This window comes from Sceloporus occidentalis, unplaced genomic scaffold, assembly GCF_023333645.1.
Source record: "Sceloporus occidentalis isolate IW3139 unplaced genomic scaffold, rSceOcc1.0.p SCAF_1, whole genome shotgun sequence".
In the NCBI taxonomy this organism is placed as follows: Eukaryota; Metazoa; Chordata; class Lepidosauria; order Squamata; family Phrynosomatidae; genus Sceloporus; species Sceloporus occidentalis.
In genome coordinates, this window is record NW_028316981.1 from 77,726,021 (window position 1) to 77,753,044 (window position 27,024).

Sequence of the window (27,024 nt, forward strand, 5' to 3'; positions counted from 1 at the left end):
TTTGGTAGGAAGAATTGGCATGTTCTAGCGTTTTCCAGAAAGTTGTGTGTTTATTATAGGCTATTTCTATTCCACTTTCAATATATACAGTGCGCCCTTTTTTATGTGGGGGATCTGTTCTGGACCCCCCGTATTAAAAAACCGCGTATGCTCAAGCCCAGTGGCACGGGGGCAGGTGCGCGCGCCATTCATCTAAATGGGATACACCGCCCCTTGCACCCCTCGCGCTCCCATGTGGCTCCCTCACAGCTTTCAGCATATGCTGAAAGCCACGTATAGTGCGTCCGCATATAACACAGGCACACTGTAATATATACACACACACACACACACACACACACACACACACACGGATACACCCTGGCCTGTTTAGCTGTGTCCAAAAATTGAGAGACTGAAGTTGGGTTTTTTAAACGAAATGGAAACAAAAAAGAATCAAACTATAGTTTTTCCCGCATTAGGTTCCACAGAGGTTAAATGCCTTTATTTCAGCTACTTACTCGCAAACCACAAGGTTGTGAGTTCAATACCAGCCAGGGGCTTAGGATCAACTCAGCCTTGCATCCTTTTGAGGTGGCTAAAATGAGTACCCAGCTTGTTGGGGGCAGTTAGCTTACACATTGTGAACCGTATACTGATGAGCAGTAAAGAAATGTACTTGCAATTGCTATTGCTTTCTTTACTATCTTTATCAAAAATCTCACCAGTAAAAAACCTACAGTCATCCCTCCATATTTGCGGATTTTATATTTGCGGATTTGATTATTCACGAATTTCATTAATATGTTCTCTCTAGGACTGTCTAGGTCCTCTAGTGCAACTCTGTGGTCAACTTTAACTAAAAGTTGCACTGAAAGACCATTTGTAGCTACTCCAGTGCCATTCTATGGTCAGTGTATGTTGGACATTGACCACAGAGTTGCACTGGAGGACCTAGAGATTCCTAGAGAGGTGTCCTCTCAGTTAAAAACAGTGTTTTTGTTATTTGCGTTTTTCCCATATTCACAGGGGTCTTGTTCCCCTAACCCTAGCAAATATGGAGGGACAACTGTAATATCAGTTTTGGTATAGCAGCTTGTCTGATGATTGCTCAGAATTGGAAGAGCCTGCACAATTCATCTTTGGATTGTTGGTTTGAGAACTTGTGATGTGTCATGGAAAAAAACCTGGCACAGCAGGTTCATGACTCAAGAAATAAACACCATGATGCCTCCTTTGAACCAGATTGGTCCATTTATTTCTTTTATTAATAGAAACGGAAAATATTTATCCACCCAATTCTTGTGTTGGCCTTTGGAATGATATCTTAAGTTGAAGTCTAGAAAGGCAAATGCATGTTTTTTTATTGTTGTATGCCTTCATGTCATTTCTGACCTATGGCGACCCGGGGGGGAGAGAAAAGCGTCCTTTCTTGGCGCATAGTGCCAAGGGAGGAGGAAGAAGAGACAGCGGAGGAGGAGGAGGAGGAAGTAAGAGGAAGAAGAGGAGGAAGAGGAGGGGGAAGAAGAAGTAAGAGGAGGAGGAGGAAGAGGAGGAAGAAGAAGTAAGAGGAGGAGGAGGAAGAGGAGGGGAAGAAGAGAGGGAAGAAGAAGTAAGAGGAGGAAGAAGGAGGAAGAGGAGGATGAGGAAGAGGAGAGGGAAGAGGAGGAGGAGGAGGATAAGGAAGAGGAGGAGGAGGAAGAAGCATTTATATTAACATTTTTTAAAAATCATCAAAAAAATTTACGTGTCCTCCATTTTTAAAAAAATGTGTCCTACATTTGAAAATGTTATCCTACATTTGTCCCGGTTTGGAGGTCCTGACTTATGGCAATCCTAGTAGCAACTGATGAGAAAGAAATTATAGTGTTGCAGGAACTGATTAGTAAATGAAATATGTTGTTTGCATATCCTGACAGATCCTTTAACCTAATTCCTTTTAATGCATCCAATAAAGTAAAAATTGGAAGCAGCTGTTGCCCTTCTGTAATTCAGAATATGGTCACTTATCACTACATTTATTTTTAACTTCCATCGTTTTTCCTCTTGAGTCAAAATTTAATGGGGGGGTTCCCCCTACAGATAAAGCATGCATTACAAGGTAGCTCTCTTACTGGAAGAAATAGTGGATTTGTCTACTGGAAAGCTATGACCATCCTCTGACCATAAGACTCAAATTCAACATTCCTAGGAAGTATTCTTGCCTCCCCAGTTTGCCATAATTATAGCTATTTGTGCTGAGGTTGTAAGTGCCACAACACAGAATAGGAAATCCAATCTGTAATACAAATTGCACAGAAGGCCCAGTTAAAGTCAGACCTCCCTCTGGGCACATGCACATCCAAATAACCTCTTAACTAGTTGTGCATGTCTAATGGAAGGATACATTCTAGCTTCTTAAATAGATGCTCCGTATGTTAAAAGCTCTGGGAGTTCTAAAAGCTGTTTTTGATGCGCCGTGGGAGGTTGACTTTCTTCTTTAGTGATGTACAAACATGAAAAGATTCCCCTGTTTATTGAAGCAGCCAAATTCAATATTTTACCTTTTGTTGAAATGTTTAACTGAAATGGCAGCACAGGTGCCAGTGTGAATTATTTTTCTAACGTGCTTAAAAATGTTTTCCAGTGCTGGAATATTGAAGTTATGAATAATTACAAGAAAATATGGCTTTAATAGAATCTTAATATCTTCTTATTTTGTGAAATAAAAAATTGAACTTGCACAACTGAGGAAAACAGTGACTCAGTTAAGTGTAATTTAAAAACTACCCTGATTCCTAATAAGTATTATCTGTTCTGAATAAATGTTGTTAATGTCAAGGGCTCTGTATTTTGGTGTGTGACTTGGAAGGAATGATTTATAAACCCTAAGTCACAGTGTTCAGTTGTAATTGAAAAGCTGACATAAGTCACCAAAATACCACACTTGAAAGCAAGTTCTGTTCTGTCCTCAGTCTTTAATTTAGAAAGCTAACGTAGCATTTGGCAGCTGGCAACAGCTTACCTCATGCACTTAATTTAACTGCAGGAAGCAGCTTTTAACTCTCTCACAAACCTCTTTCCACTCCCTAGTATTTTATATCAACCTGACAGAAAAAACATTCCATAAAGCCAGCAGAGTCCAAATACATTATTTTAGGTCATTAATGTTAGTTTATTTAATTCCTTATTTGCTAGAGGCTACAAAATGTCTTGAAGCCTGCCTAATAGTGTGTGTGGTTTTAGGCTACTGACAGACACGGCTGATTTTTTTTAAAGCATTAATACCATCTATACATCCTATACCACAACAATCAAAACTGGGATTATTTTTGAAGCATTACTGTGTATAATCCTGTTTCATAAAGTCCCTTTTTGACTTGTATTTCTTCCTGCATATTCCTTTTAAGCCTAGAGACACACAGATCTTGAAGGAAGGAAGGAAGGACCTCCAATTTTTCCCATAGAAAAACTGAAAATCTGGGGAAATCCGGAAATAGTTCTTATGAAATATTTTATTTTGTTTTCTCATGATAGGTCCCAAATAAAATACTTTCATTTTAGTCATTTTGATTTCTAGTGAATTTCCAGGCTTAATTTATTCTAAGATTCATTTATTTGTCTGTTTGGTGATCCATGGGAACTGTAAAGGTTTTCTCCAGTACCATCTGTGAAGTGAATTTTTTTCCCCTGTCAGCTTTCTTCATTGTCTATATTTCATATCCATAAACAGAAATTGGAACTACCATGGTTTCTGACTTGTAAATTTTATCTAGTTTTTTCATAATTGCCCTTCCAGGGCTTGGTCTTCTTCTGATTTTTTAACCAGAGGTTCCATTCATATTGATGGTTGAGCCAAGGTTTGTAAAAACTTAAACATTTATTTCTGTTTTGACCATTTGGGGGATGTCTGTTTCTCCATTTTCCATCACAACAGAAGCCTCTGTCCAGAGTATAGCTTATGCAACAGGACAGTCAAATTTTTGACACATTTTTTTATAATGATGCATAGTTTCCCATACTGTCAAAAGGCTTTTCTGCAATCTGTAAAGTACAGATGAATTTTGTTCTAAATTTGTTGATTAGCAATATATTCACATGTTTTCACTGTTACCTCTCGTGACTCTTTCTTTACTAAACCCAGCTAGGACATCTGGTATTTCTCACTTCATATATGGTAAAAAACTTTGTTGTGAAATCACTTTGCTTACATAGGAAATTAATACAAGGGTCTGGTGGTTATCATAATCTCTGATGTCCCCTTTCTTTAGGATGAAAATTTATATGGAGCATTTCTAGTTTATGGACAATTGTTTGCTTTTTGTTGGTAAATTGTCAGAATTTGAATAGATCATATCTCTGTAGCTTGAAAGAGCCCTATTGGTTGACCATCTATTCTTGGTGATTTACTTCTCCCAAGTGCTTTGAGACCAGCTACCACTTCACTTTCTAAAATTCTGAGTTCATTGACCAAAGGTTCTTCTATGTAAGAATCTGTCATCCTTTTGCCTCGTCTGTATAGTTCTTTAGTACAGCACACCTGCACCATACGTGGGATCAGCATATGTAAGCTTGACATCATGCAGATGGCAAGCCCCTGTTGAATGAATGGTGCATGTGATGCAAGCATGGCACGGCACGCAGTAGCATGCCGCCATTGAAAACAGGACTTTTATACAGGGGGTCCAGAACGGATCCCCCGTATAAATCGAGGGTCCACTGTATGTTGTTCCCATCTTAATTTTGTCCTGATCATATATGTCCCCCTGTTGATTTTTCAGCTTTCCTTTTCTTGGTTTTAATTTTCTTGTTATTTCTTGGATCCTTTACAAGAAGCCTCTTGTTCTAAAATTTTTGTTACCTTCTGTTTCTTTCCACTGATTATTGTAATAGTTCTCTTTGTCCCATTTACACTTTGCTGAATAGTTGTGCTCAAGATTCTAACCTTTTATCTGTCACTTTTTAATGTTTGCTTCTTACCTGTCCTTAAGAAGTAGTTAGAAGAGTTTCTCCAGTCATTTACTTTTCTTTCCCCCTTCTAAGCACATTACAGGTATAGTCTTTTTGCATTCTTTCCTGGTGCAGTATGTGCCTGGTTTCAGCTCTCACTTCTGGTTCTCAGTCAGTTAGTCTTAGTATTATAAATCTATTCTTTGTATGGCCTTTTAGTTCTTCAGCAGTGTTCCTTTTGCTCTTATTTTGGCACTGTGATTCCATAATATGTCTTATTTCCAGCTAAACTGGTGATGTTTGTTCTCTAAAGATTAGCAGATTTTTTTCAGACAGGAAAGAAGTTAAATGCTTTAAAGCAGGATTTTAAAACTCTGTGCTGCTGCAAATTTCTGGGATCCAAAATTCAGTACTTGTAATATAGGTACTGACCACATTGCTACTACAACTGACTAAACAAATAAATTATTAGGATCTGATGTTTCTAAAGTACAGTACAACCCCTTTCAAGCATGGGTAAGTGAAACCATGGGTACTGAGCCTGCAGATATGGGAATCACACTGTACTTCTAAATTTTGCATAATACAGAGTATTTTGTCATCCAGAAATTTAGTCTGATTGTCTTCCTAGTTTAATATTCCTACTACAAATGAAATGAAATGTTTGAATATACACAATCAAGGAACAAACAAACAGGAAGAAGTTGAAACTTGTTACAGTTGATACAACATGTCCATTTTCTGAAGCCCATGAACCAAAACTGAAAGTATCATTCTGGGAACAGTGTATTTTTTCAGATTCAGCAATAAATCACCTAGTGAATGAAGTGGCTTCTTTGTTAAGTTCTCCCTTCCTTACTGTTCCCTCTTAGCTGCTTGAAAATCTGCTCTGGAGATTTGAGGTATCTTAATAGCATGGGCTGCAGCACAAAGAAAAATCAACAAAGATCATTTCTTCCTTTTTGTTGATTCTCCCTCATGACTTCTGAGTGGATGTTCCCAGTAGTGGATTAAAAGCTAGAGCTACCTCAGAGGTTCTGAAGAGCAAAATTAAGTTGCAGCTGTTAGATCTGCCTTCCCAGATGTTGGGTTGCCACAAGGTTGTAGACCACAAACTGAACATGAGTCAAAATGATCCTAGGCTTCAGCAGTAGTAATGTAGTGTCTAAATTGAGGGAAATAATAATAACACTCTCTTCTGATTTGGTCAGACCTCACCTGGAATATTGTGTTGACTTCTGAGTACCATAATTCAAGAAGGATATTTACAAGCTTGAGCATGTCCAGACAAGGGCAACCAAAATGGTGAAAGATCTGAAAACCAATCCCAATAGAGTGCTTAGGGAGCTTGGTATGTTTAGCCTGGGGAAGAAAAGGTTAAGAGGTGTTCCTTATTTGTGGGTTTCCCATAGTTACTTGGCTGACCACTGTAGAGATGGAATACTGGAACAGATCAATCATGGGTGGTCAAACTGCAGTCCCTGAGTTTCATACTTTCTCCAATCTTTCCAGTGTTTCTACAACTACAGGAAAAGAGATTCCACTTAAACATTAGGAAGAACCTGCTGACAGTCAGAGCTGTTTAGCAGTGGAATATGCTGCCTTGAGGTGTGATGGAGTCTCTTCCTTTGAAGGATTTTAAACAGAGGTTGGATGGCCATCTGTCAGGAGTGCTTTGATTGTGTATTCTTGCATGGTGGGGATTGGACTGAGTGGCTCTTTTGGACTCTTTCATCTCTCTATGACTCTCTGAACTTCCATCATCCTGAGTTGATCAAGCTTGCTGGGGATGAGGAGTATTGTGGAGTTGAGAAAAGCTTTAATATTAGTATATTTTATTGGAGGAAAAGTCATCAGTGATAGTTGGTTATGGTTTTTAAACTATGTCATCACAAAACTGTATTCTGGTTCACTCATGGGGTTGTTAACATCCAAACATGCATGTATCACTTTAATTGCCATGATTAAAACCTGGTGAATTATATTATGTAATAGCTATGCCATTTAATACTGTATTCTGTATTATATCAAATAACCTTTATGACACGGTAAAAATAGTTAGGACAGACTGAATGCTAATTTTCATAGCAACAGCAACCAGTACGATATTGCATAATACATTTGTTCAGAGCAGTCAGCAAGTAAGCTGTCTTTTAAAATGTGAAATCTTAATGTTAAACACTAACAGAAAGCCATATCTACTGATTGCTTACAGTGGGCAGTAAAATAATGCTCTCAGCTATAGTTTGAAGATACTCTGGAGTATCAGTTAATAAATGTCTGAGTATCTGACCTCTAAGTACGTAAAACCCTATTTACTTACTGCCTAAAGGCTGTGTTGTAAAAGCTTTCCTCAGAAGAATAAATAAAAGTTCTTGAAAATATTATGTCTAAATATGGTCCAATTTAATAAAATAGCACTTGAGAAACGTATGTTTCCCTACCCAGTAGAATCCCTACTGAATATTTGTTTCTTTACATTCCTTATATTCTCACTGAGAGCAGAATACAACTTCTCCAGTAGTTCACTGCTTAAAACCAGCCAGATAAAGTGGATAGTTTTAATGTATTTTCTTTATTTTTAATGTATTTTATTAGGAAAACCATACCATACAAATAGAAAATGAAATACAAAGCAAAGAGAACTACTGACAACTAGTTCAAATTAAAAGAAGCAGCATTTTACAAGATAATATTTATTTATTTATTTATTTATTTATTTATTTATTTATTTACGGCACGTATACCCCGCTCTTCAGCCCTAAAGGCTCTCAGAGCGGCTTACAATTATTATTTTAATTAGACGGCTCCCTGCCCTCAGGCTTACAATCTAAAATGGTTATCTAAAACTCTTAGTATCACATAAATGCATGATAGAAACAGAGTCAGCATCGTGTCATGGTTTGAGTGCTGGGCTATGACTTTGGAGACCAGGATCAGCCATGGAAACCCATTGGGTGACCTTGGGAAGTCACTTACTATCAGCCTCAGAAGAAGGCAAAGGCAAACCTTCTCTGAACAAATCTGGTCATGAAAACTATATGATAGGTTTCTAACTCATCCTGTATCAAAAGATATCCGGGCAGCATACAGGTAAAATTAATATTAACAGTTAAAATAATTTAAAACAGTAAAATAATTTAAATACACTAAAACATAATAAACACATTAACAAAATTATAAAAGCTTAAAATAGTAAAACAATTTTAAAATCTTATGCATAGCATTTAAAGTAAATCAGTGAAGCTTAAGGCTTTAATAAATAGCAATGCTTTTAACTTGGTATCTAAATGAAACCAGCATTGATACTAACTGGAATTCCAAGAGGCTGATCAGGGACTACACAGTTGGGAAGCCACAGCTGAGACGTCCTTCTCCCGCACACAGTATATTGACCTCACTGATGGGACATGGAGAAGCCCCCATCCTCAGCAGGCCTCAGTTCTTGGGAAGGTGCATGTAGAGAAATGTCAGGATTTAAGCATCCTAGAAAATGTACAGATGTGGGACAAAGGTAACAAGGTTACTATGAGTCAAAGGAAGCCATGATGAGTAAGCATTTAGACTCATGAGGCACTGATGCAGTCATGGCAGGATGTAAAATCAGCAAGTAGCAGAAAGTGCAAAGTCATGCCACATGGGGGACATGTATAGATGTGACACACCGGGAAGAGGCTGGACTAAATGCCTAGAGATGGTAAATGTATATAAGGGAGGAGCTCTTGTGCTCAGTGTGGATGTCATATGGTGTTTTGTATAGGCGTGAAATTCTGTCCATTTGAGCACTAACTGTAAACAGTGGAATGAAGAATAAAATACTTCTGAGTGAGAGCTCAGCTTGTGGTTTCATTTGCTGCTTCTCTGTGTGGGAGAAGGATTTCTCCAGCCAGCACAAGCTCAGAGTGCCTCTTTGGGGTTTGATCCAGGTGTCCTGCTACAGGTGTGGACTGCTGGTCACACGAACTCTCCAACAAGAAAGCCACTCTCTCACATTTCAAGGTCTCCAGCCATTTAAGTCTTTAAATGTCATCACAAGCATCTTGAATTCATACCAGCAGTGAATTGGCAGACAGTATAATTCTTTTAGGATTATCATTATATGATGTCTATATGGTATTCCAGTCAGCAGTTAAACCACTGCATTTTTCACTAGCTGCAGCTTGTGAGACATCTTTAAGGGCAGGCTTACATAGAATGCATTGCAGTAGCCTAGTCTAGAGGTTACCAGTGCATGAACTATTGAGGTTAGGTTATCTCCATCCAAGAAAAGCTATAGCTAGTGTACCAGTTGAAGTGGATATGAACAATGCCAAGCTGCAGAGTCCACTTGGACCTCCAGAGAAGGAAGGATGTAGGAGTACTCCTAAGCTATGTATCTGTTCCTTCAGTGCAACCGCATCCAGAACAATTCCTGGACCTGAGAACTGCCAGTCCAGAGAGCCTCCATTTGGGGGGATTTGGCTTCATTTTATTGACGCTCATTCAGCCTTATTCCAAGAATGCTTGGAGTTCACTTGTTGATGTATACTTGGGAAAATTTATCTTCTGAGAAATCTTGAAGAGGGGATGAGGAGGACATCAGAGTGAAGAGAGTGAAATGTTGTTTAAATTTGGGGTATAAAGTGGACAGAAAACAATCTGAGAACAGTAATCAAATGTACATACCAGGGAGGATGCTACCAAGAGGAAATTTTCAAGTCTCAGGGAACCCCTGCCTAAAAACTATTAGTATCACCCCTCCTTTTGCACGGGAGATCCGTTCCAGACCCCCTCGCAAAAACGGAGTTTCGCCTATATTCAAGCCCCATTGGCTTGAATATAGGCGCAGGGGCGCGCCACAGACACACGCCCCATTCATTCTCCCTCCGTTCATCCCTCGTGCATAAGCAAGGGACACGAGTCCGAAGACCGCAAGAACGGAGGGAGGACTGTATATCTGTAGCTGGGGAAAAAGTTTTAATCCCATCACAGTCTGTCATGGAATCCTAAGGTTCCCAGGAACACTGAGAAACCCTGGTCTGTGAGGTGATATTTGAATGGCTAGATGAAAAGTAATTCTGTTTGTGTTTGTACCTGTCCACATGCCTTCAAGTCACATGTTGACCTATGGTGAACCCAAGAATTTCTCAGCATTTTCTAAGGCAAGGAATATTCAGAGGTGGTTTTGCCAGATCCTTCCTCTAAAATATACCCTACAGCTCCTGTTATTTGTTGGCAGTCTTTCATCCAAGTGCTAACCAGGGCTAACCCTGCTTAGCTTCCAAGATCAGATCAGACAGATTTAATGCCTTTAAAGTATTGAGGCAGAACTAAATAAGTGTTGTGGTTCTATCTCAATCAATATATGATACAGTAGATTGCGGCTAACTACACCAAATGATTGAGAAGGCTCAGCTTTATATTGCCAAAATTATATATTGCAAATCCAGTCACTCCTCCCTAACTGGATTTTTTTGCTTATAAATTGTGTACATATAATTTTGCAATGTTACGATTATTCCAAAAACATCCTGCAGTTTTGCCTAGATCCAGCGCGTTTAATTGTGTCTGAAATGTATTCATGGACAAGAAAGGAAGGTGTAAGGCCATTTTATTTGATTGATTGATTGATTGAAATTTTATTTCTATACCGCCGTTCCCACGATCACGGCGGTTTACAAACAATACAAATACAATACAATACAGATTAAAAAAGAAAACAAATTTAACTATGAAAAATACCCCAAATAAAACCAAACACAACTATACATCATTAAAATCCATCATAAAATCAGTTAAGAATTAATAATCAATCTAAAAATACAATACAATACATGGTACACGGTACATTTCTTCTGTAAAAAGCTTTACTGGTACATTAGTATAAAAGGTGTTGCTTGAGAGTTTTATGCACAATGAATATCTAATTGAAACTACTGAGTGGTGTAATTTCCTGTGGCCTGCAAAGTGATTTGTGTCTTAAAACACTTGGGCTGACATTAGAAACTTTGCTTGGAATTTAGGAAATGCCTTTACTGTAATCCTTCTTTGGAAATTAGTCTTCTATTTCATGTTGTACTGGGTTGCCTTTGTATGGGCTTCCATTCTACATTTGAAGTTACCAGGCTATATTGTTTTGTTCTAAAAAGAAACATATGAAGCAGGGAGAACAAAGGCAATGTGATCCATTGAACTATAGAAAGGTGTGCCTGTTAAGCATCATCGTTATTTGGAATATTTCTTAGTATATGTGTCTAAAATGTGTTTGGTTCGACAGAAAAGAATATGTAATTAGTTTCTTTATAAAAATGTTCAGCACTGCAAAACTGGCAAACCATTGAACCTTATTGGGGGCCGCACTGAATTCATTTTAGTAAAGGTACAGAGGTGAGGATGCAGTGTAACTAGCTGGGGGTAGGAGAGTGACAGACTAAGATACAGTTGTTGGTGTGAGTGTGGGGGAAAAAGCTCTAATTTTAATAAGAACAGCAGGGGCATCATATACAAGAGCTGTTCAAGATTTTGGATTTCCAGATGCTGATTGTAACACCCTATCGAACTCCACATAATTATTGATTTGTCTACAGTACTAGGAAATGATGTTTTTTGTAGAGCAAAGAGGTTGATCCAGGAGTGGTCATTACACTCATTAACAAACATGTCCACTGTGTATCTTCAATTATAGTAGGCCCTCCATATCTGCAGACCGCGGATTCCAGCATCCACAGACAACAAGCCCACATGGGGGGAAGGCAGAGGAGGAAGAGGATCAGGAAGAGGTGGCGGCAGGAAGAGGAGGAGGAGGAGGCAGTGTGGGAGAGGAAGAGGCAGCCCCCTGCCACCCGCCTTAATGAGAGCAGCAAGGCTGGCCTCAGGGGGGTGAGAAGACAAAGTCACATTGACCCCAGTGGAGGCACAGCTGTGTAGCCATGCCACCATTGAGGACAATGGGACTTGAGCATCCATGGAATCCCCTGCAGATACTGCAGGATCCCCTGAGGGCCGACTGTTCTAATGTGAGTACAGAAGAGTATAAGAAGTGCAGTACAGTGGAGAAGAGTAGAACTGTGTATGGCAGGGGTAGGCAACCCTTTTGAGCCAGGGGCCGGGTTGCTGTCCCTCAGACAACTGGGGGGCCGAAGCCAAAAAATAAATAATTAAGTAATTTTAAAAAAAATTAAATAAATAAATAAACCAGGACAAATGTAGGACAAAATTTTCAAATGGAGGGCACTTTTTTTATAAAAAATGGAGGACACGTGAAAAAAATTGCTGATTTTTTAAAAAATGTTAAGATAAATGCATATTTCTGAGGCTTCTATAGACAATTGCCCCACCATGCCCCTCGCGTGAGACACCAAAGGCCCCGGCGGCAATCGGCAGCAGGACTGGGCTGGGGCCGGTCCCAAGGCCTCGCCGGGCCGCATCCAGCCCGCGGGCCGCAGGTTGCCTACCCCTGGTGTATGGCATTCACAGCTTTCCAGGTTATCCTATTTCATTTTATTTATTACGATCAACTGATCAAACAGCAATCACATACAATAGTTAATAATTAAAATTTCACTTATAAAATTATATTAAAAAGACAAAGAGGGAAAAGTAAAATAAGATAAGATAATTATAAATGCATGAAATCATTATAAAATTTTAACAGACTAATAAGTATTAGTTATCCCAAATAGGTAGACGTAAGTCTACGAAAGATCATGCTGCCAACTTCTGTCTTTCAGTTAGTCTCAAAGGTGCTACATGATCTCGCTACATACTGATTCTGCAGACTAACACAGCTATATCTTTAAATATGGCAGTAGTAAGCAGCCAGTTGCCAAAGATAAAAGAGGCTGAGACACTGAGGAATGCAAGATGAGTGGCAGTGGCTTGTAGGACAATATTTTAGGTCAGCCTTGTTCAGAAAGTTGATTTGCAGATCAGTAAGGATTTTTTACTTTTAATTATTTTACACAGGGATAGGCAACCTGGTGTCTTCCAGGCATGTCATACCGCAACGCTAATCAGCTTCAGTCAGCATGGCCAATAGTGGGAAATTATTAACCAAACTTGTGATTGAGCAATAACAGCAACAAAATGACACTTTCTTCCTCCCTCCCAAAAGTAGAGCTGAAAACAGTTTGGGGTAACTAGAAGTGGGTGTTCATGGGGGATTGTTGTGAGCTCAATTCTAGTACGGAAAACAAGTTTCTGGATGTAGAGGTAATTAATTCTGAGTATATCTCCCTTGGATATTATTTTAAAGTAGATTTTAAAAGCCTGAGGTCCCCTTATCCCTGGTTTCAGTCTGAGGCAGTGATGGTGCTGGTGAGGTTACAAAGTACAAAAAGCTTCAAAAGGGCTGTGCACTCTGATTACCGTATATACTCGACTATAAGTCAAGAAATTTTTGCCCCAAAATAGTCTCCAGAATCCTGGGTAGACTTATGCAAGGGGCAATAGATCTTTCACCAAGCTTCTCCCCAGCTGGGCTGCCTCCGCAAGGGCCAGCCCAGTTGGGGAGAGCCCGGGAAGGGCGCGCGTTCACCCTGGAAGACCGCTCCTTCGCTGGGCTCAGAGGAGGCCCAGCGAGGTACAGGCTTCCCAGGGCAAGCCTTCACCCTGGAGACCTCTCCTTCGTTGGGCTATCTCCTCAGAGGAAGCCCAGCAAGGGACAGGCTTCTCAGGGCGCGCGTTGGCCCTGGAGACTGCTCCATCGCTGGGCTGCCTCCACGGGGGAAAGCCCAGCTGGTGACAGGCTTGAAGGGCACACGTTCGCCAGCAGCCTCTCCCCAGCTGGACTCCCCCTTAAGTCAGACCCTCGACTTATCCACGGGTCATATAAAAACCCACATTTTTGGCCCCAAAAGTTGACCTTGACTTATACACGAGTATATACGGTAGGTGATAATCTGTTTCTACCACCACCTCTGACACTCAGAAAAATCTTTATTTTTATTTTTTTAAGTGTAATAATGTGGGTGTGAATCCAGGACACTACTTGGTGGGAGAGTTCAACTTTCCATAAGATTTGAATTTGACTCCCTGGTTTAACAGTTATAGAAACTGGTGTGAAATAGTCTCAGGATGTTAATTTTCTTTGACTCTCATATCCATCTAAAATATTTTAGTAAAAGAATCTCTGCTGCACCCTAATGATCCTTTTGTTTCTCCTTGGCAGCTATGGCAGCCATTCGGAAAAAACTGGTTATAGTCGGTGATGGTGCCTGTGGCAAGACCTGTCTGCTCATTGTATTTAGTAAAGACCAGTTCCCTGAAGTTTATGTTCCAACGGTATTTGAAAACTATGTAGCAGATATTGAAGTTGATGGAAAGCAGGTGAGTATGCACTCATCATTACTGTATAGTTTATTTTTATTCTACACACCATCTGTTTTAACACAGATGAGATTTAAGAGATTTAATATTATTGATTAAATCCAGAGTATCTTTTGTATAAACATAAAGGTTCATCCAGTTGCACAGCAAACCAAGATCCAGCAGTAGCTTTTCACTAATTCTTTCTTCCTTCTACAGTTCCCTGTGCCATTTCCCATAGTGTTCTAATGGGTCCTCTGACCCTGAAGGGGCACAAGGAGCTCCAGGGAAAAGGAAGAGTTAGCAAAAAACACCTTAAGCAGGAGCATATTGTAAATGGAGTGTGGAGTATGAACAGAGACTCTGGATCTAAACCAAAACAACTTCAGAGCTCTGTGTAACTAAGGGCACTTTAGGTTGAAACTCGCTTCTCGAGCTGTGATCCAGATATATTAAAACCAGCAAGACTGACGTAGGGATATGTATTCATGTTGAGTGTAGTTCCCTGATTAGGTAAAGTGTTCCTGTATTGTTACAACTCTGTAAAAACATGATTTTTGCTAAACTGAAGGATTGACGCTGAATGTTAGTTTGACTTGTTCCTGTATTTAGATCAAGGGTTCCCAACCTGGGGGTCGCCAGGTTGGGAATCCCTTCTCCCTCTCCTTCTCCCCATGGGTGCGGGCGCTGGAGCAGGCACCGCGCGTGGGGAAAAGGGAAGGGGGCGGTGCTCCCTCCTTTCCCTTCTTTCTGCAAGTGCCTGTGCTGGCGCAGGCACGCGCAAGGAGGAAGGGGTGGGTGAGGGCCGCCTCCTCGTGTCCCTTCCTTCCCGCGGGTGCAGCACCCGCGGGGAGGAAGGGATGGTGGGGGCCGCCTTCTCACCTCCTTCCCGCGGGTGCAGCACCCGCGGGGAGGAAGGGACAGTAGGGGCTGCCTCCTCCTCTTCTCCCTGTGGCTGCCAGGCAACCACAGGGAGAAGGGGACCGGACTGCAAGCCCCAGCGGGCTTTGCGGCCGGAGGTCCCACCCCTTTTCCCTTGGCGGCCTCCCTAATTGGTTGGGAGGCCGGGAAGGAGCGGGACTTCTGGCCGCAAAGCCTGCTGGGGATTGTAGGCGGCCAAAAGTCCCGCCCCTTCCCAGCCTCCCAACTGGTCAGGGAGGCCGCGGGTGGGACTTTCGTCCCCAATGGGGGTTGCGGCCCAACAAAGGTTGGGAACCGCTGATTTAGATGAAGTCAAAGAACTGAAGAAATAGTATTGATTTCTTAATTAGGCCTTTGGTAACTTCTGAGTTTTTATTCATTAAATGTATATCCCATCTTTGCCAAAAGAGTAAGTTTCTCATGGCAGTTAACAGTAATAACATTCAAACAAACACAGTCACAATTAAAACATATGAATAGATTGAAATAAGTAAAATACTAAATAAAAGTACCTAAAAATAAGTAAACAAACGGAAAAGCCCTGCCTTTTTAAATGGGAGAATATGTTTTGTCACATAGCCTTGTCTGAAGTTGTGTCAGCTTTATGCATCATAACCATCACATAGAATTGTTTGCAGAAACCAACCAATAATCAGTGAAACTGTTGCATCATGTAGGTTGCGTGCTAGACTGACCAGCTTAGTTTTCCAAACACTTTTCAAAGTGTTCACATTAGAGTAGTCCCAGTAGGATGAAACTAATACTGCTTCTTCTTATTCATATATCTATAGCCACCCATTTTTTTCCAGTATTGGACACAAGGCATCTTACAGCAACTAAAACAAACACAGTACAAAATTCAAGGGATACAAATACTTAATAACAATTAAACTAACATGAATTTAAAATCAGTTAAAAACAAAAAGCATTAAAAACAAAGTCCAGCATATTATACAAGGACTGTTTCTCCTTTTTTTAAATAAAATAAAATTCAATTATCAAAGGCCTGCCAGAATGAAGATGATATTACCTGCTTGCAGAAGGACAGACAGTAAGGAACAGAGGTCAGGCTAGTCTCTTTGGGAAGGGAGTTCCGTAACACTCCTGTGTTACTAGCAGATGTACCTGTGAGGTGATGGTTACCATGGACAGATTGAACAGGTTCAATATACTTCATTCTAACATTCTTTTTGGATTAAATATGTGGTATATAATTTTAATAATAAATATTGTTGAACTCAGTGGGACATAACTTTTAAACAGCTTAGTTTAATCCCGCACCACCACCACCAGTGGGTAAGGATGAGAACAGTTGTATTAATTCAGGCTCAGTGTGACTTCTTCCAAGATACATTCTTGGATGAAATGTTCAAAGGATATGAATTATTCTACTCATTTCTAAGAGAGGGCTAGTGCTTTAGTACACTTTTCAGAACAATTCTGCCAATTCAACTCTTGCATGAATACTGTATTTGTATCCTTCACAGAAGACTGTAGCATTTTAAAAAACATAAGAATTGGTTCTTGATTTAGAGATCCTGGCATTTTGAAAAAGGCTAGTTTAAAGACCTAGGACAGACCTCTTCAACCTAGGTTTCTCCAGTAATTTGGAACTATTTACTCTAATCATCCTCAGACATCTTGATCAGTATTTGAGAATGGTAGGTTTAGGCCAAAACATCTGGAATACAGTTTTCTGTACAGCATTAGGTTATTAGGTGGTAACCTCCTAAAAAGTACTGAATGTCCTACCTGATTTTCCTGATAAAATCAGATGCGGACTAAATCATTTGAAAAGGGCTTTCAGAAGTTACACTTTTTAGATGGGCAATGTTAATTTTTTTTATATCTGGGATATCCTCTTTCAGCTAAGGATTACAGTTTTTCTTCCTTCTGCACAAAAATATTCACCGTTATTGTGCTAAGAGGAAAAAGCTGATTATCTGGAGGCAGATTGTGCCGTTTCTCTCTTTTGATTCTCACCCCTTGCTGCTACTTGTTTATACTTGAATATGGATAGCTAAATATTAAATATGCATACCTGATGTCAATTTGAGAAAGTTATGTTTGAATTAATTCTCCTTTTTCTGCATTATATACAAATGTGGTGGGTTAATCCTTTCCATTAATTGCTCTTTATTATTTTACCAAGAGCAGCATCAATTTAAAGGTGTGTGTATTATCAACTGAAGCAGGGTATGCATGTCTATTGAATATCCAAATATAAAATAGGGTGATCCTTAAATTTGTCTCAAGTTCATCCATAGGTGATTCTGGTGTATTTTCTGACCACGTAGCAATTCCATGTGTTTCAGGGTATAATATTCCCCATGCCCACAATAATATTTCTGAATGTGGAAGAGGAGTGCAAATTGGTCCTGGAGCTGAAACTCCCAGAATTCCTCCTTATTAGCTGTGCTAGCTTAGGGGCTATTGGGAGTTATAGCCCAAGAACATTTGGGACAGTGCACAGTTCTAATCCCTAGTGTAGAGTGAAGGCCATTGCACAGTGCCCAAACACTGCACCAAAAAATTATTATACTTATTATTATTATTATACTTTATATAGCGCTGTAGATTTATAGCGCTGTAGACCTAGCATGTTCTGAGTAGCTAACAATTATATTTTTGTGAAACAAAGCAAAAGACATAATTTCTATGTCTTAAAAATACTTCCCTTGTTTCCAAGTGGGGGAAAAATAGCTTGTTAAAATCCAAAAAATTAAGAAAAAGTTGACAGTTCTATTGGAAAACAGTTCTTACTTAATTGCAAGAAGACCCAGCATTAATGGTATAATGGGGTAATTTTCTACCCCAATAATAAAGTATCCACAAAGGAAAATGTCCCCTGTAGAAGAGCTATTATTTGTGCTAGCCACCTTGTAAATAGTTTTAGCATGTTATTTTGATACTGGAGTAACACTTGCAAGCAAATTTTCCCAGACGTGGTGCATTATGTCCCTGCTTACTTATAAGTAGTTTACAGTGGAGAAGTGCTACTCTTATGGTTTATTTTGTTGAGAGGTCCACTGTAGACATGGTTAACAGACATCCTTTCAGTTCTAAACAGGAGGTGGGAGGCACTTCCACCGCATTTTGTCCAATGTGGAAATATAGCTAGACTAATGTTGCCATGATGTTGTAACCAAGCTGGGATTCCAGTGGTGTGTCATGTTGCTTGCCCAGATGAAAGTCTCCCTTCAGATGACATGATGTGCATTGCAGCATCACTACATTTTATTCTTGGTTTACTAGTATATGTTGCCAGAATGGTCATTCTGGACTTGTGCATGTGTTTGCCAGTGGCTAGACCCATCCCTGCTGTGTACCACGTTCAAAGCTGCTTCATCAGTGATTCTGTACACAGTTCTTTTTCTTTTTTCTGTTATGGAACTTGAAGTATCTTATAATATCTCTTTAGGCTTATCAATATGGCTTCAGGCTTATCATTGCTCTGAAGCAGCATTTTGAGATTGGCAGTTTTGCTCTTGTTCTATCCCCTAAATATACATCATATTGGCCTGTTTCCTGATCTATATGGTAAAAAACTCAGAGGAGTAGTTCAAAGGTTTGCTTTTTTATTTGTTTGATTGTTTGTTTGTTTGTTTCATCCTTCTCTGGGCTGATCTGGCCTAAGTGGTTTCTTTGGCTGCTCTGTGTTAAATTGTCCATGGACCATGGATGTCACCACCAGGGCCTTCCATCCTTGTCTCTCATGACATCAGTATCCCCACTTGGTCCTTCCAGGACAGGATCAAGTTTCATCTGAACACCTTCAGTTGTTTCTCTCAATCAGATTTTAACTACAAAATGGTATGGGACATTTTTTTTATTTTTATTTTTATTTTTTGGTCGCAGTATATTTCATTGTGTGGAACAAAATGAAACCCATGGCAAAATGGAATAGATTTAAGCAGTTTTGTTCCATTGTTTTTTGCCTGTTTAAAAAAAAATACAGGACATTTAGCTGAAACTTAAGGATATCATTGAAAACTCTTGTGACAATGTCAAAAAATGTCTACATTATGAACTCTGCAACAAAATGTGACTTTAAATGTGTGTGTTACTAAAATGCCCAATCTGGTAGGATGAGGGTTAAATAATTTACATACTGATCCAGGACTCTGGTAGATGAGTTGTATGCATCTGAATTATTCTGATATTTCAGTAAAACTATTCCTTATGTGTGACCTAAAATATAATACAATTTCTTAAGGAACTGTTCAAATTACATTTTTTGGACAGGGAATAACAGAGGAAAGCACATCTTCTAGCCTACAGTTCCTCTTCTATTGTAATATATTACATTTTCTGTTCTCCATTCCCTTTAGCACAAGAGCAGGAATTGTGTGGTTCTGCGAATGTTGCTGTTTACAACAACAGCATTTTATGCCATTGGCCATTTTGGCTGGCAGTTGCAGTCCAACAACATCCAGAAGGCCACATGATTCCCATCATTGATTTAGTGAAATTTGATTCCAGCCAACATTCATATATGTCAGATTCACTAGTAAGGAAAGTTTTCAGTCCCAGTGAAAATATTTTTTTAATTTAGTTAATAAATTCTAAAGCCGGAGGGGGTGGTTCTGGTCTATGAATCATATGCAGCCTCCTAGCCCCTTCTGCAGCCACTTCTGGAATGATTTTTGGTTTGTTTTCTGGAGCCGCTCCAGCCTATGGAAGGTTGAAAACTGGCCTTCAGAGTTTGACCACCCTAGCTCATACCATCACATTCAAACTCATCATTCTAACCATTGAAGTCGTGAACAAATAGATGTCCTTATATTTGTTTCATGAAGCCAGCAAAAAGGAGCTCTGAACATCCTTTGAAAGTGGTTCTAAAGCCTCAGGTTCAATTACAGAGAAGCCTTGCTCCTCTCACACCACTCTTCTCACTACTGTAGAGCACAGTGTTCCCAGGGTACTAAGTGAGATTTGGGCTAATAGAGAGTGAAGCAAGCGCTAAAATCTTTCTGATGAAGCTTATCTATCAAGATACCTTTTGCTGTTGGCTGAATGCCCTTATTTTTCCTGTAGGTGGAGCTGGCTTTATGGGATACAGCAGGACAGGAAGACTATGACCGACTTAGGCCTCTTTCATACCCTGACACTGATGTTATACTTATGTGTTTTTCTATTGATAGTCCTGATAGTTTAGGTAAGTAGACGAAACTGAAATTCATAGCATATACTTTAAATTATTTTGTTGCCAGCAGAATATCAGTGCCATGATTAAAACTAAACCTTTAGTAAACTAAGGGCCCAAAGAGACAGGCCAAAATAAAGCTGCTTCAGGTCACTTTGGAGGTATGCTGTTTAAATTATGCATGCGTCCTAAGAGGCCGGAAGCCATGCCAAAGCCATTCGCCAGTCCTAAGGACTGGAGCGCAGCTTTGGCGCAGCTTCTGGCCTCTTAAGATGTGAGTGTCATTTAAAAAGCATACCTTCAAAGTGACCTGAAGCAGCTTTATTTTGGCCTGTCTGTTTGAGCTCTACGTTTTTAGTAAAATGTTGGTTTCTGTGGAATGGGGTTTAAACTGACTGATGAATTATAACTGTGAACAAGATTGTATATCCATTTATACAACATTTGTGTAAATATTTCCTTTTTATCCACTTCTTTACCAGGAAGTATTACCTTCACAGAAAGTATCCATAGTCTGTAATATTAGCCATTTGGATGGCATGTAGATAGTGCTTCATGCAGTTAAGCCAGTCACCTACACGAAAAGGAACGAAATGTCCACCTTTTCAGAACTAAAATTGATCTAGTTGATGGTGATTGTTCTGTCAGTTTCTGTACCACTTCTCATATCTAATAATATATCTAAGTGGCGATCATAGTAATAGCAGTTCCCCTGGCAGAACTTGATGTTCCTAGGATCTTGCCCTGAAAGATTAACATTGGTCCTGTTTAATAATGCTGTTGTATTTCCATAGAGACATGCATCAGATTAGTTTGCTTTAGCATTAAAAGGTTGTGGCTTCAGGAGATGTATTTTACCTTATCAGCCATACTTTTGAAACTATGCAAATATATTTTTAAAAAATATTGAGGGCGAGTACTTTATTTACCATAATGTAGCCTATTGCTTGGAACCATTAAAGGATGCTGGGGCCTAAGAATTTGAAAGTTTTTTCCAGCCCTGCCTTTTAGCTGCTGTCAAGTCTGTTCAGTAAATTAAACTCCAGCGAGCTCAGTTAATAAAACTTATGCTTTGTGGTGGTGAGAGATAATGGAGAGAGGCTCCCTATTCTAGTATTTAAATTGGGGGGGGGGAGGAATCTGTTGTTTTTGGCTCGTTGGTTAAAAATCATTCTTAACATGATTTTGTTTTACTTCAGAAAACATTCCAGAGAAATGGACTCCAGAGGTGAAACACTTCTGTCCCAACGTACCCATCATCTTGGTAGGAAATAAAAAGGACTTGAGGAATGACGAACACACAAGACGAGAGCTGGCCAAAATGAAGCAGGCAAGTTTTCTTTCTGTTTAATTGTTTATAGAATGTTTGTTGCTGTGCTGAGAGGTGGGGCTTGAACTCTTCGTTTTATGAATAAAGCTGTTGATTTGCTTGTGGTTGTGCTGCTTAAAGTGATGGTCTGCAAATTAGTGTTAGTCCACACCTGTTCCAACTACTGGGCTGCAGGAGATTCCTTGAAAACTGTGAATATAATAATTTGTTGTTATTTGTCATCGAGTCAACTTAAGGTGATCCTCAGAGTGAGAAACCTGCAAGAGCCCTAGTCAGCTGCTGTGCTCAGCTCTTGCAAACTCAGGGCTGTGGCTTCCTTGACTGAATCAATTAAATACAATAATATGCAATAATAAATCAGGTAGCAAAAATATGGTGCTGGCCCCTGGCATATTAGGGATAGCTTGACAAGCACTGGCATATAGGATCTATTACCTACTCTAAAAGATGCTTTGATGTCTGCTTTAAAAAAAAGAAAAATGTATTCTTAGTTACTATGAAGAATGTGTAGAAAGACATTCTTGGTGGCTTCTTTGCTGTCAGGATTTGTCAGAGGATGAGAATTCAAGTCTGTGATATGTCTTCAGGAAGCAGTACTGTACATACCTTCATGTCTAGTGAATTTGTTAGCAAAGAAAGTAGTATGGGGTAGAGTGTCAGGATTAACCTGATTAACACACTAAGCTTTTGTGACAAGATAAATACATTTTTGTTTTAGTAGTTTTGCTAGCAAAGGTTGGGGAGAATATAAACCAAATTGGGATGTGATGCTTATAATCTTCAAAGAGTTTATTTGTTCATTTCTTTGTTCTGCAACTTTAAAAATGCATTCCGTTACAAATGGACAGAGTAATTTTGCAGTCTTCTAAAAGACAGAGAGATTAATTTGAGCACTCCTTGGAATGTTTTTCAAGTCTATCCAAAATATCAAAAATTAGCAAAATTGATGGGGAGGCAGGCATACAAGCCATGCTGTTAGCATTTTCAGACTTACATACCAGCAAGATGACATCCTCATATAGTCAGTGGCAAATATTAGCAAAATATTAGGGTGCAAATATTTGCCACTGACTATATGAGGATGTCATCTTGCTGGTAAATAACTCTGAAAATGCTAACAGCATGGCTTGTATGCCTGCCTCCCCATCAGTTATTGCTAATTTGTGGTATCTTGGGTAGACTTGAAAAATATTCCAAGGAATGATCAAATTCATCTCTCTCTCTTTTATAAGAGTGCAAGATTACTCTGTCCTAGTAATTTGTAACACTGCAAAAACTATGTCAGCAATTATTTGAATAAAAAAACATTTTCTATGTGAATATGTGAAACTTTGAAGTTCATTGAAAAGTCACATTTTGTCTTTTCATGCACGTGCCTTGGAATGTATTGCATATACTCCATTTCCTGTACATTTTTTTAAAAAACCTTTAAAGCTTGTATTTTTCATTAGATGTATGTACAAAGCCATCTTCTGTTCTTTAATTGGTTTATAATTCAGATAAGCTAAAACTCACTTTGAAGTATTACTTTTAATTAGGGCAGTGTGAACACTTTTAAATAGTTGAGACTGCTATAAATTGTTTCAAGGCGAGACTAGTTGGATTTAGTCCATATTACTAGACCCTTAAGGAAAGAGAATATCTTTCCTAATTGTATCTGGCAAGGAAATAGCTACATGACAAGAGTCTCTATGAGTTTTCTGATCTTGAAACAGGAAATAAATCTAGTTGTACTCTCTCTAGTTCTCTCATTCTAATATTTTCGAAAGATAAAACTCAGAGCAGCAATGCAAGTATGTGTGTTTTTCAGGGAGTGATCACATCACTTGTATTGTTTTGCTCATTTGTCTAAGTCTTCTTCATCTCATTTCCCAGCTGTCCTAGCTCTGTGCAGCATTTCTTCAGCCACTGAAATCTGAACACCTTCTCTCTTCCGAGTTCTTTCACTTTTCTTGCATTTGACATCATACAAATAAGTTGCCTCTGGATAGAAAATTGAGCAGTTTTGGAGTGGTATTCAGAAAACTGTGTGGATTGAGTGGTTTTTGATCATTGTGTACCTAGAAAAACTAATAGTTTTTACATTCTTGGAGTGTGTTCTGTGGGCAAATATTGCTCACTCTTCAGGACTGAAACATCTCAACAGTAAAAAAAACTTGCTCGTCATGACGAAGCTCTGTGTGGAAAAATGCATTCTCACACAGTGCTGTCTAAATCAGGATCAGCTATTAAGCTAGGGGGGTAAATTTCATTCCTGCAGACTGTACTTGCATCCTGTAGTGGACCAGAAGTAACATCACATAACTTCCAGTTGCCATTTTCTGGCCAAAAAAATGGCCTTTGCAATTGAAGGATTAGGGAGGCAGTGAGAAGGCAAAATGGTTTTGTTTGTAAGCAGTGTCTTTCTTTGAGCTGTTCTGGGTGGGAAATGGCTTGAAAATTGATCTTGTTTGTTTGTTTGTTTGTTTGTTTGTTGTTTTTTGTATTTTTGTTGTGTGTTTGTTTTTTTTAATTTTGAGGAACTTTGTGTACTGTCAGGGAGATTTAGGAGCTGATTGCAACTCATGTGTTGCATTTTCCTCACTCTTAACTAAACCCAATTTTAGTACTATTTATAGTAGAAACATTGAAATGAATGAAAAGCATATGTACACAAGGCCCCGTTGATTTCAGTTGATTTACTCTGGATTTAGCTGAAAGAAGTGTCTTAACTACAGTTGCCCCTCCTAACTTGCGGATCTGGGATCCGCACCCTTGAATATCTGCGTAGGGGCGACCTCCGCTATTTGCAATAATGTGTGCGCACGGCCCCCGCATGCAGGGGCGCGGCCCATTCAAGCCTATGAGGCTTGGATATGCGCAAGCCTCCATTTTCGTGGGGGGGGTCTGGATGGGTCCCCCACAAAAATGGAGGGCCAATTGTAGATTGCTTCAAATTGTAACATAAACTTCTGGAAAGATAATAGGAGATACATTTTAACATAGTATGGAGGATACATAGTAGTCATACAGCAAGCTAAGCAATGTATCAAAAAGTAGATGTGACAGTATCTGCTGAGATCTGCCCAGGCTCCTCTAGAGGGCTCAGAAAATGATGTGATCATTTTGCTCCTGTCTATGGGGCATAACCAGACCCTCTCTAATCCCCCCTATACTCTCCATCACCAGCCACTGAATGAGAAAGGGGCTGCAGCAGCTAAACTGTGTGTTCTGGCTGGAAGGGAAGGGACTTTGGTTTTTGCTGAGGGAGTAAGAAAACTCTAACTTCTGCAAGAACTGGAGGGAAGACATATGCAAGCATAAATGCAATGCATGTACACTCGTTCTGATTTGTGAGGGATCCATTCTGGACCCCTCCCTCCCCCGCGAATCAGAAATAGGGCAGATTTTCAAGCTCCATTAGTTATAACCGTCTAATTATTATCCCCTCTGTTGTAAGCCGCCCAGATTCCCAGTGATTGGGCGGCATATAAATAAATCCTATTATTGTTGTTGTTGTTGTTGTTGTTGTGGGGCACTCCTGGCACAAGCTCCATTTTGTCCCTCCCTGCTTGTCGTCCATGAAGGATTAAACCCACAGATCCGAGGTAGGTGAACAGGAAGGGATGAGTGTATATGTCTGTATAAGTCATTAACAGAACTCTGGTGTCTTACACATTCTTAACAGATGAAGTGACCTATGTGAAAATGGAAGAGGTATTATTGTAACATAACTAATTCAAATTTTCTATTGATTTTCAAAATATCTGTTTGCTTGTTTGCTTTAAACTACTGGTAAGGTGGTAACCTGTGTAAATTGTTTACCTCAGTTTTTTTAATATTTGTTTTTGCAACAAAAGTGCCAAAGGCTTGTTCCATTCAAAATGGTCACAGAATAAGCTGCCTGTATTTGAGCTGAAATGATTAAACAAGAATGCCTATTTGATTTGTTTTTCACCCATAGTAACTGTCTGTCCTTCTCTTTACACAGGAACCAGTCAAACCTGAAGAGGGCAGGGATATGGCAAACCGCATTGGTGCTTTCGGATACATGGAGTGCAGTGCAAAGACCAAAGACGGTGTGAGGGAAGTTTTTGAAATGGCCACTAGAGCTGCTTTACAAGCTCGGCGTGGCAAGAAAAAATCTGGGTGCCTTCTCTTGTAAAGCACGGCCAGGGGAAGATGGCTGAAGCAGTTCCCCACACTTGATAAATTTTTGAAGTGCTGTTTATTAATCTTAGTGTATGATTACCAGCCTTTTTCATTTATCTATAATTTACTTAAAAGATTTAAAATCGAGTCTTGCTACCAGTATTTAGAAGCCAACCATGATTTTTTTATAATGGTCTGCATCAAATACATCTGTGCACACAACGGTTAACTTCAACATTCCTTTAACAAAAGTTTCTCTGCATTTGCAGGATATGCCAGGCACTAATTCAAGACAATTCTCTAACTTCTTGCTTTTTTAGAAATGGGGGGTGGGGGAAGCTGGTCACACTGAGAATTGGGCTGTAACTACTTCATAACTAACATGTTCTAGCCTATTCAGGTACAACAGACATAGCTGTGGATGAGATCCTGAGTAACTTCAGTGTTTTCACTTGAGGTGAGGGGGATTTGATTCCCTCCCTCCATTCTCCTTACTGAAAGGCTCTAATGCATAAAGTTATAGTTGGGAAATGTGATTACCCTGAAATGATCAAATTCCCATCCAGCTATGAAAAGTGGCAGTTCTGTGGTTTCATGTTAGTTACCTTATAGTTACTGTGTAATTAGTGCCACTTAAATGTATGTTACCAAAAATAAATCTATATATCCCAGCCTAGATGTAGTATTTTTTGTATAATTGGATTTCCTAATACTGTTGCTTGTAATTTCTGCGTAAGGTGTTCTGGGTTTTTTAAGAGTGTACTTGCAAATTAAGTCAAATGGCAAGTTATTCCCTACCCCCTACCCCCATTTGTAACTGTCTGATCCATTTGTATTACTTAAACGTGCCCAGACAGCTCATCTTTAATACCTCCTTCCGGAGCAAGGGAAAAGCAGCTGTCCTACGGTCAAGGTAACTGAATGTTTCAGAAGCTTTAAGTTAACCCCTGCTGGATCCAGCTCCACCCTGAAAATGCAAGGTCTTGCTTACCTGCTGGCCAAATTCCCATCCTGTGAACATCTTGCTGTTCTGCAGGAAACTAAACTCTTCTGTATTTCCTGTTTCCAACAACTAATAGAATAAAGGCAGTTTTCTAAGCTCCCTGTAGTATGGTGTTTGTTTTTCACTGTGCAGGATTTTGAAAATACTGACTTGAGCTTTAAATAATCCACATTTTAACAGAAGCATTTTTTATGATTCATTGTGTTTGCCAACAGAACTGTTTTGTAGATTGTAAACTGCCATACCACAATATGGTAATGAGTTACTTGCTCCATAATGAGCTCTTGGCAAAACAAAAAG

General features: G+C 39.5%; 1 protein-coding gene across 1 annotated transcript in view; it reads left to right on the plus strand.

Moving 5' to 3' along the window:
• The window catches only part of RHOA (ras homolog family member A), a 38,258-nt gene extending 11,435 nt beyond the window's left edge, over positions 1-26,823 (plus strand). The window contains exons 2-5 of the mRNA XM_089526121.1: positions 14,057-14,214; positions 20,152-20,272; positions 21,460-21,590; positions 25,561-26,823. Coding sequence (XP_089382247.1) covers positions 14,059-14,214; positions 20,152-20,272; positions 21,460-21,590; positions 25,561-25,734 — 582 coding nt within the window. The 5' untranslated portion in view covers positions 14,057-14,058 and the 3' untranslated portion in view covers positions 25,735-26,823. The remainder of the gene's footprint in view (positions 1-14,056; positions 14,215-20,151; positions 20,273-21,459; positions 21,591-25,560) is intronic.
• The last annotated feature ends 201 nt before the right edge of the window (positions 26,824-27,024 follow it).